We start from the raw sequence: 13065 nt of genomic DNA on the forward strand, positions 1-13065 counted from the left end.
TGCCAGGTTAGTGCAGGCAATGAAATGTCCTCCCAACGAAGCACCTCTTGGTCTGTACGGGCTTTTTCATGCAGGTTTGCACACAGGGTCCCTCTAGCAAAGCCTCCAGCCCTGGGTTTCACTTAACCTCCAGGGACCGGAGTTGGGGAGGGGAGGTGAAAGGTCTCTGGGAGTTGGTAAAGCGTGTTTAACACTTGCATATGCCCTCCTTAATTATTTCACGCTAGCTGGGTAACCAGCCTCCTCGCGCTGAATGGCTTAGCTGCGTTACACCTGCGCAGCTGGTGGCGGGATTTGGCTCTATAGGTAGGTGTTTGCTTGAACTGTTTAATTAATGTTTGCAGTAACTTGATATAACTGTAATGTGCAGCACTTACATCGCATGTTACAGGTCAGCATCCCTGTGGTGGGAATTTGGATGGTTTCCACGTGGTGCCGCGGTCCCTGGCAGGGAGGGAGGAGGCAGGGCAGGAGACATCCCTGGGGGCACCAGTCTCCCCACAGTGCTGTCTTTGTCAAACACATGCTTCTCTGTAAGCCCCAGGAGACCCTGAGGGCAAACTCCAGGTGCCCCGTGTGTGGGAAGCTCCAGCCCACCCAGCTCTGGCTACCATCAACTTCATGGCCTTGTGTTTGCATCTCCTTTTGTACCACAGGCAATGGTGGATTAAGGCCCATGTTCCTTATAATAACACAAAATTATCTACTTACTCCCAATTTATTCAGCCTCTGGATGTGGTGGGGGTGGACCTTATTATTCAGCAGTTTGGTTATTTTCCACAGGTAACCTCGTCGATATATCCAATACCATCTGTCTTGGTTTCGGCAGGGATAGAGTTAATTTCCTTCCTAGTAGCTGGTACAGTGCTGTGTTTTGGATTTAGGGTGAGAACAATGTTGATAACACACCCATGTTTTAGTTGTTGCTGGGTAGTGCTTACACTAGCCAAGGACTTTTCAGCTTCCCATGCTCTACCGACTGAGAAGGCTGGAGGTGCACAAGAAGCTGGGAGGGGGCACAGCCAGGACAGCTGACCCAAACTGGCCAAAGGGATATTCCATACCATGTGACGTCATGCTCAGTATATAAAGCTGGGGGAAGAAGAAGGAAGGGGGGGACGTTTGGAGTGATGGCGTTTGTCTTCCCAAGTAACCGTTAGGCGTGATGGAGCCCTGCTTTCCTGGAGACGGCTGAACACCTGCCTGCCGATGGGAAGTAGCGAATGAATTCCTTGTTTTGCTTTGCTTGCGTGCGCGGCTTTTGCTTTACCTATTAAACTGTCTTTATCTCAACCCATGAGTTTTCTCACTTTTACCCTTCCGATTCTCTCCCCCATCCCACCGGGGGGGAGTGAGCGAGCGGCTGCGTGGTGCTCAGTTGCCGACTGAGGTTAAACCACGACACCATCTCAACCACCTGGCGGCTTCATCGGCTTCCTCACTTTGCTCATGTCCTGCATCCTCACCCCAGAGAGGGGCTGTAGGTAGCAGGATGTGGCCATCAGCTGAGCTGGCTGGGCTCTGAGGCTTGCCAGCCACCTGGATGCCTGATGCCATGCCAGTTACCTGAAGCCTGGGTTCGGCCCGTGTTACCTCAGCTGAGGCTCTCAGGCTGACCCAGAGGCAACGTGACACCCCGACATTTTGAGCGAGCGGCCAGGAGTCGTTCCTCCAAAGGGACAGGCCTTTGCATGCTGGAGCGTGAGCTGGATGAAGCCCTTGGCTCTCCCAGCCACCGGGTGTGTGTCCCGTGTCTCCAGAGACGTGAAAAATCGGGTACGCAGCTCGCGAGGCCGGGAGGGCGTCTGTCCCTATGCTAACCTCGGAGAGACCACATCTCGCAGCATCGCTTTCTTGATACCTCCTCATCTGGTCTTTAGCCAGCCCAGCCCAAAGGGGCAGGCAGCTGGGCAAAGCGGGAAGCCCTGCCCGGCCCCGTTACCCTCTCCTGCCGTTCAGACGTGGGTCCACTCCAGATCCTTTAGGATGGTCCTCCTTCCCCCTCCTCGGCCAGGAGGTGCAGGATTTCTGGCTGAGGACCAGAGCCACTTCAGGGGACGTTTCAGCCAGAGCCGTGCAGCACATCAGTTATCCCGCAAGGGTGCTCGCGCAGTTCCCAATCCAGGGAAGTCTGAGGGAGCTTCTTCAGCCGGGTCCTATCTGATTTTCCGGCATCGGTGGAGGGAGAGTGAATAACTTCTCTCCTGTCCCCCAGCTCCCTCCCTGTTCAGGTTTCACCTCAGCTCTGCTTCGCCCCTACCCTGAAGAGATGCTCCAGTGCCAGCTCCCGTGTTGGCGAGTTTCCGAGGTGGGCCGAGCAGGCCAACATCTCCCAGAGACACGGCTGGTCCTGGCAGTGCTTATCTGTGGGATTTGGCGGGGTTCCTGTGGGATTTGGCAGGGGGTTTTACTGCCAGAACAGCAGTAAATGGAGCAAGAGAAGTAATAGCATGAATAACAACAGCTCCAGACAGGTTCCACAGAAAGTCTTATTTTCAGTTCCTCTTTCACAGCATAACTTTAGCATCTACATTGGTTTTATTGTTTATTAATTCAATGGTAGCACACAGAGGCCCTGATTGAGTTTGGAGCTGCGCTGTACCAAGCACCGCGGGAATACGCAGCAGGACGCAGCCCCTGAAGAACACACGATCGGCCCGAGAACGTTTCCCTGCATGAAAGAAAAGTTATTTGACGTCTTTTCCTATTTTGAGACATATGCAAAAGTGATGGGTGCCAGTGTCAGCAGTGAAACCTATTTTACCTTATTAAGTTTTTTTCTTTGTTACTGCGTTTCTTCACGTTGCCTAACATCTTTTGCAAACTGTGATGAAGATTTGTCAAGCGCCTTTTGAGTCAGGGGTCATTACAGCTTCCTACGACTCCAGAGCTATTTAATAAAACCAGGTAAGCGTTACACTGGGATGCTCCGTCGAGGCGGGTGCTCGCCCCCAGCTTGGAACAAGCACATTATTTTCGTGAAAACATCTAGCCTATTCAAGGAGGAAGACTGCAGTGGGAGACGCTTCCTGACGTTGCACACAGCTGAACGACGACACGGGGACGTTACGGTTTTGCATAACGTGATAAAGAACCGCAGCTAAACATTTATGTCAGGAGTTGCATGCGGTTTATTACATTCCTCCCTTTCCTTTTGCTTTTTTAAGCTACCGTATAACATTATCTGTAATGACCTGTCAGTGTAGGCACTGAAATTTTCGAGAAACTCCGCCAGGTATTTTGCATGTAATTTTTTTTCCGTGGCCCGGCAGCACCGGCGCAGCCCCCGCGCATCGCCGCCTGCGCACCCTTCTGGCCCCGCTCCCCACCCGTAGCGCCACGCGCGCGCCGCCCCACCGACCTCTCGCGGGACCGGCGCGCGGCACGCACCTGCGCAGCGCGTCGCCGGGGGCGGGGCGCCTATAAAAGCCGCCCGCGCGGCGGCTGTCGGCCCTTCCGGCCCGGCGCGGGGACGAGATGGTGGGTGCTGCCGGCGGTGGCGCCGCCCGGGCCCGGCCGCGCCATCCCTCGGGTATCGGCGCCATCCCGCCCCCGGCGGCTGCCCGGCCCCGCTCCCGCCGCGCCCGGCCCCGGCGGGAGGCGGCGCGGGGCTTATTTCGGGGCTCGGCCGCGGCAGGCGCCGTGGGCGGGCGAGGCTTTGCCTCGGGGACGCCGGCCGGGCCTGCTCGGGGCTCTCGGTGGCGCGGGTGGCGGTGGGCGCCGCCAGAGGGGCGCTTCGCCCGCGGCGGGGTTTGCTCTCTGTGTTTTTAGAAGGAGGGGTGTCTTCCCTAGAGGGCTCCCGGCCGTCGGGTCACGGTGCGTTTGAAGGCCGGGAGCGCGGCCAGAGTGAGGCCTGGCCGCGTCGGTCGCTCCTGCTGGGGCGGCGAGGCCGCGGTGGGGGCCGCGAGCACGCGGAGCGGCCAGTCTGGTAATGCCGTTCACCGCCTTTCGTCTGTGGGGTCAAATTTCGTGTTTGGTGATGTCACTGACACGCGAAGGTATCGTGCTGGTGGCCTTCAGCCTTACCTAGGTGTCAAAATTCGGTTCTGCTGGGCCCTGCCGCAAGACCCGTAACCCTAACAAACAGCCCTTTCTGGGGCTGGGAAACTTTGTCTGCTGAAGGCACCTTGTGTCGAGTATTTTTTTTTTAAAGTAAGATGCTTCTTAAATATCGGCTGGGAGCTCCGTGTTCAGCTGTACCGTATTCTTCTTAAAGCTGGACGTGAGGTTGGGTGGGTAATTCTTTGTCGGGCCGAGAGTTTGCCGGAAAGAACCCAGCCTTACTTGGCGGAGGCTGCAGGGCTGGTAGCTGAGGAGAATATCTTAGAAAAAAACCTGCACTTCCACCCAAAGCGACCGACCCAAAGGTGGATGTTAAAACACTGTTTTTACTGCAGCTTTTCAAACGGAAATTGTTTTTTATAATGCTTATTTTCCTAGTGTTATTGAGTCACTGAAACATACTGTAAAGTTATCGGTGCCTCTCCATTTTCTAGGCTTCTGGGGTGCATTGAAATTCTGGTGGCGTGCTGTTGCCAAACTACAGCTTGTGTGGTTCCCTAACTGGAGCGGGACTTGGTGATGTCTTTTAATAAGATTGAAAGGGAAGGGGATGCTGAGGAAGTCTGGGAAGGACATGGTTGGGGCACGAGGATTATGTTCTTATAACATAATGGAATTCAGAAGCCAAACATCTGATACCGAGAAGAATTTCTAGAATGCAAAATGTCTTGTATAGACACAGCATTCATGTTTCAAGGCAAGAAGAGAATTGGCCTGGGCCCGTAAGTGGCTATAAGTGAATCTCTGTAGCAAGCGCTAAACGTTTATTTTCTCTCTCTAGTCTCACCGCAAGTTCTCAGCTCCACGGCATGGGTCTCTGGGCTTCCTGCCCCGCAAGCGCAGTAGCAGGCACAGGGGCAAGGTGAAGAGCTTTCCCAAAGATGACCCTGGCAAGCCTGTCCATCTCACTGCCTTCTTGGGGTACAAAGCTGGCATGACCCACATTGTCCGTGAAGTCGACAGACCTGGATCCAGTACGTATTCATGTTCCTGTGAATAGAGGAGGTAGTTTTCTTTGTGAATGGCAAAAGATCACCTGTTTGTTAGTAGCTCTGGATTTTAGTCCTGGCTTGACTTCACCCTGTTCGAAGTCCTTGAGTGGGTGGGGTATAAAGCACCCAAACCCCTCCCACTTCAATGCGAGTGATGTCCCAGCAGCCAGACTTCATGTCTAGCCGTGGCTGTTTGGTTAATGGTCTTGTTTCCGAGATGCGCAGCCACCTGATGGTTTGGCTTAGCTCTACTGTAACAGGCTACTTACGATGCCCTCTTCTCGATGGGCGGACATAAGTAAATTGCCTTTGGCGCTTTTCTGCTGGTTGTCGAGTCCTGAATGTAGTTCTGTTACTTGCTGCCGCCCATTTTGCCTATCAGGCTTTGTCTGTGCTTCCTACTGAGCCAGCCTCAGATTTTTGCAAGGCATTAAATTATAACTTGGAGTTAGTCGCTTTACCGTGCGTTGTCTTTGCCTTTGTGAAAAGAACTTGAGTCGTTTCACCTGTCACGTGAAGGGTTTGTGAGTGAGAAAGAACAGATGACGTTTAGTAGCTGATGTTGGTGCTAATTGTGCTGTATTTCTGTCTTCATCCAGAGGTGAATAAGAAGGAGGTGGTCGAGGCAGTCACTATAGTAGAGACTCCTCCCATGGTCATTGTGGGTATCGTGGGCTACGTGCAGACTCCTCGCGGGCTCCGCAGCTTCAAGACCATATTTGCTGAGCATATCAGTGATGAGTGTAAGCGTCGCTTCTACAAGAACTGGTGAGCGAGCAGGGCTTTTGTTGCCTTAATCATGCTATGGTTTATTTTTTTCTGCTGGATTGCAGGTTATGCTAGTACAGCTTTTTGAAGAGGCTTTTCAGCAGTTAGTGTTTGGCCTTGATGAACTGGCCTAATAATGGGATAGGCTGCAGGAATGGCTCTGGGAGGGTGACAGCATAATGTTCATTAGCGCCCTTCTTGGCATGGGGGTGACAGTGTTGGGTTTTGCCTGAGATCTCCTTAACAGGCTACACGTGATGATACTTCGACGGGCGGACATAAGGAAATCGCCTCTGGCGCTTGTTGTTGAGTGTCGAGTCCTGACTGTAGCCCTGTTTTCTCAGGAAAGGGGAAGACAAGTGTTACTTCTGATTACTGTTCCAGGCGCTGTTGTTGTGACTGGACGTATGTGCATTTGCCCAAGTGTGGCTCCAGTGTGTCTAGAGCTTACAGCCTGTTTATGAACTTTGCAGGCTGAGAAGATGTCAGAGTAGAGCAATAATGATCTCAGGGGTGTTACAGTAACGACCTTATTGTCAGGCATAGCTTGGGCTTACAAGGGGGGAAATCACGGTATTCTGAAGCAGATAGCAATCATCTGACAATTGCTTTAAAGATCTTTTTTCTGTTATTGTTTGACATCTCTCTACAGTCTTTTGTCTTCTGTACTGTGAATGTTAATGTGCTTTGGAATTCATGGCAGCTCCGCTCAGCTCTGGCAACTTTGCCTTTGTCTGATGAGCTCCAGGCTCCGCTTGCCAGTGGAAAAGAGCCCTTAGAAGCTGGCAATGAGCCAAAACCAGCTGAGGTGGCAGCTCCTTCCGCTCGTCCCCACTTCCGGGGGGGATTGATGAAGGGCTTAGCCAAACCTTGTCTCTGCTCTGCTCCTGAAGGCACAAGTCCAAGAAGAAGGCCTTCACCAAATACTGCAAGAAATGGCAAGATGAGGAAGGCAAAAAGCAGTTGGAGAAAGATTTCAATAGCATGAAGAAATACTGCCAGGTTATTAGAGTCATGGCTCACACTCAGGTAAGCATCTGCAGGACTGAAGTGTACAGTGGAAACAACTAAGAGAGCAAGCATAAAGCTTGATCCATCTCTGTAGGGAGATTTCTGCCCTCCCCTGCAGCCTCATGCTAACTAAGCATGATACAAATACTAGTACTCTTCATTCTGTACAAAGCATGTGCTCACAGGATGTTTGAGGAGCCTTGAGGGCAACCACTGGCCATCTTCTGAAGCAGTGTTCAAAAGAGACTGCACCATAATAGGAATTTCTTGGACTCAGTCCTGTGCTGATACCATGTAGACCTGGGCTCTCTTAATTAACAGGCTGAACACTGAACTCTGGGGTTTGTGTGGTCAGCATCACTTCAGGCTGTGTTCTGTAGGGACTGCAAACACTCAGGCTTCTGGTGGCTTCTGTTGCTCAGCTGGAGGAGGTGTATTGCTGAGTGGTGTGGTGGTGTCTCCCTTCAACATCAGTGCTCTGCCAGACTTTCTTGGGAGATTTAAGTAAATCTTTGGGTTGGCTGCAAGTGCAATAAGATGTCTAGCTATGACATTGCTAGTTTTACTAGAATTTGTTTCCTGTACTAGGTAGTATTGCAGCTGTTAATACTCGTATCGGTCCCTCTGTGGTAAATATAGTAGAAGTAACTGTAAATGTGACCCTACCCAAAGTGTCCTTCACTGTAGCAGGCTTATCATAGCTTGGTTTAGATTGGAAGAGACCTTTAAAGATCATCTAGTCCAACCCACTGCCATGGGCAGGGACGTCTTTCACCAGATCAGGTTGCTCAAAGCCCCATCCAACCTGACCTTGAACACTTCTGATGATGAAGCCTCCACAACTTGTCTGGGCAGCCTGTTTGAGTGTCTTACCACCCTCATAATAAAAAAATTCTTCCTTATGTCCAATCTAAATCTACCCTCTTCCAGTTTAAAACCATTGCCCCTGGTTATCTCCTGTCCTTCCTGGATAGAGTTTGGCTGGAGGCTCTGGGGTTAGAGACACTTGTGTAATTCTGTGTTCCTGTGGGTGGTGAATAACGTGCAGATACTGTGACTTGTCATTTAAGCCACAACACGGCCTTTCCCCTTAGTGTAGGGCCTTTTACTTCAGTATGTTGAAGTTGTGTATCTTGGAAAATATGTTTAGTTAGAAAAACAGATTAGGCCAGGACTGGAAAGGTACTGGGCTCGTTAATGAGGTCCGTCTTGGAAGAGCAGGAGCTAAATTTTCTATCTTTTGTTTCCTAGATGCGTTTGCTTCCCCTGAGGCAGAAGAAGTCTCACCTGATGGAGATCCAGGTGAATGGTGGCACTGTTGCTGAGAAAGTGGATTGGGCCCGGGAGAAGCTGGAACAGCAGGTGCCTGTGTCAACTGTCTTTGCCCAGGATGAGATGATAGATGTCATTGGAGTCACCAAGGGCAAGGGATATAAAGGTAAAGACATGGAAGTTCTCATCTTTGCGATCGGGATACAGATTTTGATGAAATCCCAGCCTTCAGTTTTCACAAGTGTGTGGGCTAAGAGCTGAGGAGGTAAATCCATACTGCTGTCACGGTTCAATGATGAGACCATGGAATGAGCGCTGGGCACAGCGCCTGACATCCGTGAGGAGTCATTCCATGCTGCCTTCCTTCTGAGAACACAGCCCAGGGACAGCCGGGGAGGGAGCGTGGGTGGTTCAGGGGTAGGGTGCTTCACCAGGAAATGTGGTTAATTCCTGGGATGCTGGGTCTGGGCTTCCCTTTTGTTGAAAGGTGGCTTAAACTCTGGTTAAACAATTAGGTGACATCTCAGCCTGACAAGAGTTGGCAACACTGCTTTGGTTTCTTTCAGGTGTTACCAGCCGTTGGCACACCAAAAAGCTGCCCCGCAAGACTCACAGGGGTCTGCGCAAAGTGGCCTGCATTGGTGCATGGCACCCCGCTCGTGTGGCTTTCTCTGTGGCCCGGGCTGGTCAGAAGGGGTATCACCATCGGACAGAAATCAATAAGAAGGTTTGTGTCTCTCAACTGCTGGGAGGAAACGAGAGCTGGCCAAGGCCACTTGCTGCATGATAGTGAATAGAGTGGAGAGTTCTGCTTTGGTAGTTTTGCTGTTTGAGTGTAATCCTGGGGGCAGTAACCATAGTCCATTATGTTGGATAACCATAAAATTCTTGTATGGCCACATGTTTTCAAAGTGCAACAGATGTTTTTCTCTAATCCTGTGTAGAATTGTTTGCATTTTGGCTGATGACAGGCCCTTTCTCCTACCTTTTGCTAAGTAGAAATTCTTGACATTTTTAGATCTACAAGATCGGCCAGGGTTACCAAATCAAGGATGGAAAGCTGATCAAAAACAATGCATCAACTGATTATGACTTGTCTGACAAGAGCATTAACCCTCTGGTGAGTTGTTGCAGCTGTGTGGTGAGAGTCTGGCTGTGAGCTGCAATCTTAAGAGGCAAATTGGCCTGGTACAAGATGCAAAATGATTGAATGAAGAGCTCTTGAGGAAGAACTCCGCTGCTGTGGGAGGTGGTGTTGCTTAGTCATTCTCAGTATTGACTTGTGTAACTTGCTAATTGCAGTTGATGTGTGGCAATAGAGTAGAGGGATGTTACAAACCTAGAAATTATACTCGTAAATAAGGACTAACTTAGCAGGGAGAGCAGCTTTTGCTGTTTTGTCAGCCTCTTCTTGTTGCTGCTGTTCTTGGCAAAAGTCTTACAGCAGCAAGTAAATTGTCATATCAGGAAACTTGACCAGCGAAAGGTAATATTGGAAACAGGATTTCAGTGAATGTGGGAATGGCCGAGACCCAAAGTGCTGTGAGAACATCGAGCTGTAGGCAGATGTGATGACTGGTCCTGCTTTATACAGAGCACTAACTATTCTCTCCTTGCTCAGGGAGGCTTTGTCCACTACGGTGAGGTGACCAATGACTTCATCATGCTGAAAGGCTGTGTTGTTGGGACCAAGAAGAGAGTCCTGACCCTGCGCAAGGTGAGTAGTGCAGCCTGCTGTCAAATGGGCTGGAACAGCTTAAGTTAGCTGCGCTGCCTCTGGTACAGGTGTTGCTTGCTGCTGTGGGGATTCACGTAGCCAGCTAGAAAGAAAAGCCTGGAAGACTGTTGGAAGACTGTTGGACACACGCACACAAACCCACCTCGTTTTAATGACCTCGGGAGTAGTGTGAGGTCCTTTCCCTGGTTAATTCAGTCGCGGTCAGTTTGTAAGGACATGCTTTGGGGTGGAGAATTCTCGTGGACTGTAAGGACGCTGGCAGGCAAACTTGGGCTCGCCTGCTGGTGTGAGCTGACCGGTCTTCAGCCTTGAAGGCCAAAGGTGCAGGCTGGCTTATCAGCAAGTGTGCATTGCACATAGTAGCAGCTGAAATGTAGAGTGACTTAGGAGGTGTTAGCCATGGAGGTGATAAGAAGTAGCCAGCATACTGGCAGGCTGAAAGCGTGCTGCTGCGTGCTCACCTGGCATCTCTCTTGTAGTCCCTGCTTGTGCAGACCAAGCGTCGGGCCCTGGAGAAGATTGACTTGAAGTTCATTGACACAACCTCCAAATTTGGTCACGGCCGCTTCCAGACAGCTGAGGAGAAGAAGGCTTTCATGGTAAGGACACTTTCTGAAGCTGGCAGCTTTGTGTTGCGTATCTCCGTATTGTCTTTCAGCTAATGGCAGTTGGTAGCTTGACCTTTGGGCTGCCACAGGGCCAAAATTACTGTGAAATGAAGTGTGTAGCTTCAGTCGAGACGGTTCATCCTGCCAACTTGGTGATAACTGCAGGGGGGGCTGGGGTTTCGCTTCCCCTGTGACAGCGCTTGGTGCCTGAGGGGTGTTGCCATGTTTGGGCACAAGTTGTTTGGTGATGAGGGGTGGAACAAGCGCTGAGCAGTATCTGACACCCGTGGGGAGTGGCTCTGCACTGCTTTTCTTCTGAGATCAGCTCCGGACGATGGTGCTCACAGTGGGCTGTGGGTGGCGTTCTCAGTTTGTCACTCGCTGGAGAAAGCGAGTCGGGAGTCCTGGGTGCGAGGTCCTTGCCCGGTCAGAGAGCGGTTCAGCTGCTTGGGGGCTGCACAGGAGCTTCCCCACAAGGTGGCACCAGCATTTCTTCTCTGTTACATATGAAGTCATCGATTTGGTGCAGCGTGGCTGTGCCAAGTTCAGCTTTCCCCCGAAACCTGTAGCTGTGGGGATGGGGCTTGGGACTTCCAACGGGCTGCAACATTGAGGGCTTTTTTTGCCTCAATTTCTTTGCAGCAAGAGAAGAAATTACAGCATTGTAGCTGGGGTGTGATGTGGTCTTTGGTGCAGACTGCTGTTTACATAGTTTCTTTGTATTTTTTTTTTCAGGGACCACTCAAGAAAGATCGTATTGCAAAAGAGGAGACAGCTTAATGTGTGGAATGGTCTTGTGTCCTGTGGCCTGTGTGCTCTCAGACCAAAAAATAAATATTTTAAAGAAATTAACTTTGCCTCTTGGTTTATACATAGCTGTGTCAAGTCTGGTACTCTCACTGCAGGCCCTATGCGTGGGACCAACCAAACCAAAGAAGCAAGTAAAGCTCAAATTTGTGAGCATCCAACTCATAGCAGGGTTCCTGTAATGAGAAAGAAGCTGCCGTTGCTGTTCTCGGAGAGCAAAGATTTTGGGGCAGAGCAAGGCTTCGCTGGTTGTTTGTGTGAAATAGTGAAGCAGCAGGAGCCCTAAACATGTTTGCAGTTACTGAGATATTATTCCACATGTTAATCCTCTGCTGGGTGGCTAGAGAGCTCCTTTGGCTCAAACAGGTTTTGAAATTAATGACACTACCTCAGATGGTCGAAACATCACTAAGTTTTAGGTAGGTGGCTGATGCTGGCTGTTGCCATGGAAACCCTCCAGTTTCTGTGTGACCGGCGGGATGTAACCTGCACAGTTTGCAAATGAATGCGATTTGTTGCTGCTCTTCAGAGCAGCAGAAGGCAGCAGGTAACATGACAAACTCTCACCTTGCAGCAGCTCGGTATTCCTGAATCCGTTTCCCGTCCCTGCTGAAAGGCTCTGCCTGGTGATGGGGCCCGCCTGGGAGGGGAGGAGGGTGGCTCTTCTGCATCCCACCCTCCAAGGAGGTGAGAGCTGCGAGTGCTGCTGGTGTTGCGTTACTACGTGGCTCAAAATAACTCCCGTCAGCTCCTGGGGAGACGGTTTGGCCGGTGTTCCCAACCGAGTCCGACAGTGAAGGGCAGATGAGACGTCGCGCCTGTGTGCAGGACCGGCTCCGTGTATAGCACCAGTCCTGACCGAAGCATTGCAGTTACGGGAGCTGAGGCGTTATACCAAGAAAGGCAGCGGCGGCCCCGAACGCTTGTCTGCCTCCAGCTGCAATAGTGAGATCACTCATGCTTCGGGCCATAGCCTGACTGAGGCTCATGTAAATTTAGATAACCGCGCGGGTGTGTATCCTTCACTGACCATAACTGGAGACATGGCGGCAATTGAGGCAATAACCCTCCAGATCTACGCACCGATGTGTAGTGCTGCTCTGAGAAGGACCCAGTTTGATGCTCTTTGCTCTAATTGAAATGGGGAAAGGTGGATGTAGAAAATATTTCCTGTGGTGATGTCTGTAAGAACCTTTTAAGAGTTAAAAGGTGGCAAGAAGGAGGAAAAACATTTACCTTGTTTCCCTAGAAACCAGACTTGATGACTGCGCAAGCTGGCTGGCTCCCTGTCAGCCTCATTTAACACATGAACCTGCTGCCTGATTTCAGCCAAGTGTAACAAGAGAGGTCTCGCCACTAATTTTATTTTATTTTTTTTTTTCCACAAGTCTCAAATCAGCAGGTAGGTAGAGAAGAGCCCTAAATTAGTATTCCCCCAATGCAGGAAAGTGGAACTTCCAACCTCGGTCCATCTTGAAGCCATGGTTTTACGAGCAGCTCTCAAGACTGAGGTTTTCCTGTCCATTAGGGAGCCTTAGGTGGTCTTTTTGCTTGGCTCAGAGATGGACATTTTAAACCACATGTGCTAGCTGGCTAGTAAGCGCCCGGCTCTAAGCCAGCCTTGTCTGCTACTGCTGCTTCAATCAAACCAGTCAGGCCTGTCAGGGGGAACTGGGATTATTGGGGTAAGTGGTGAGGTGTTGGGGATGAGCATCTGTGATGAGCCATGTGCCACCTTGATGAAAATCCATAAAAGCACCTCATTTTACCAAATGAAACCCTGTGGTGAGGGCTCCAGTGGAGGCTG

The 13065-nt window shown here is 50.8% G+C and overlaps 1 protein-coding gene and 2 non-coding genes across 3 annotated transcripts; all 3 read left to right on the forward strand.

Moving 5' to 3' along the window:
• Positions 1–3428: 3428 nt before the first annotated feature.
• Positions 3429–11303, forward strand: RPL3 (ribosomal protein L3). Its single transcript, XM_076337547.1, has 10 exons — positions 3429–3480; positions 4844–5036; positions 5654–5822; positions 6716–6851; positions 8085–8271; positions 8672–8832; positions 9124–9225; positions 9727–9822; positions 10323–10442; positions 11187–11303. Exons 1-10 carry the CDS (start codon positions 3478–3480, stop codon positions 11229–11231), a joined length of 1212 nt encoding a protein of 403 aa, XP_076193662.1. The 5' UTR covers positions 3429–3477; the 3' UTR covers positions 11232–11303.
• On the forward strand, positions 8390–8482 carry LOC143156002 (small nucleolar RNA U83B). Its single transcript, XR_012994555.1, has one exon. It is a non-coding gene; the product is annotated as a small nucleolar RNA U83B (small nucleolar RNA).
• On the forward strand, positions 10688–10777 carry LOC143156003 (small nucleolar RNA U83B). Its single transcript, XR_012994556.1, has one exon. It is a non-coding gene; the product is annotated as a small nucleolar RNA U83B (small nucleolar RNA).
• Positions 11304–13065: the final 1762 nt, after the last annotated feature.

This window comes from Aptenodytes patagonicus, chromosome 1, assembly GCF_965638725.1.
Source record: "Aptenodytes patagonicus chromosome 1, bAptPat1.pri.cur, whole genome shotgun sequence".
Classification (NCBI taxonomy): domain Eukaryota; kingdom Metazoa; phylum Chordata; class Aves; order Sphenisciformes; family Spheniscidae; genus Aptenodytes; species Aptenodytes patagonicus.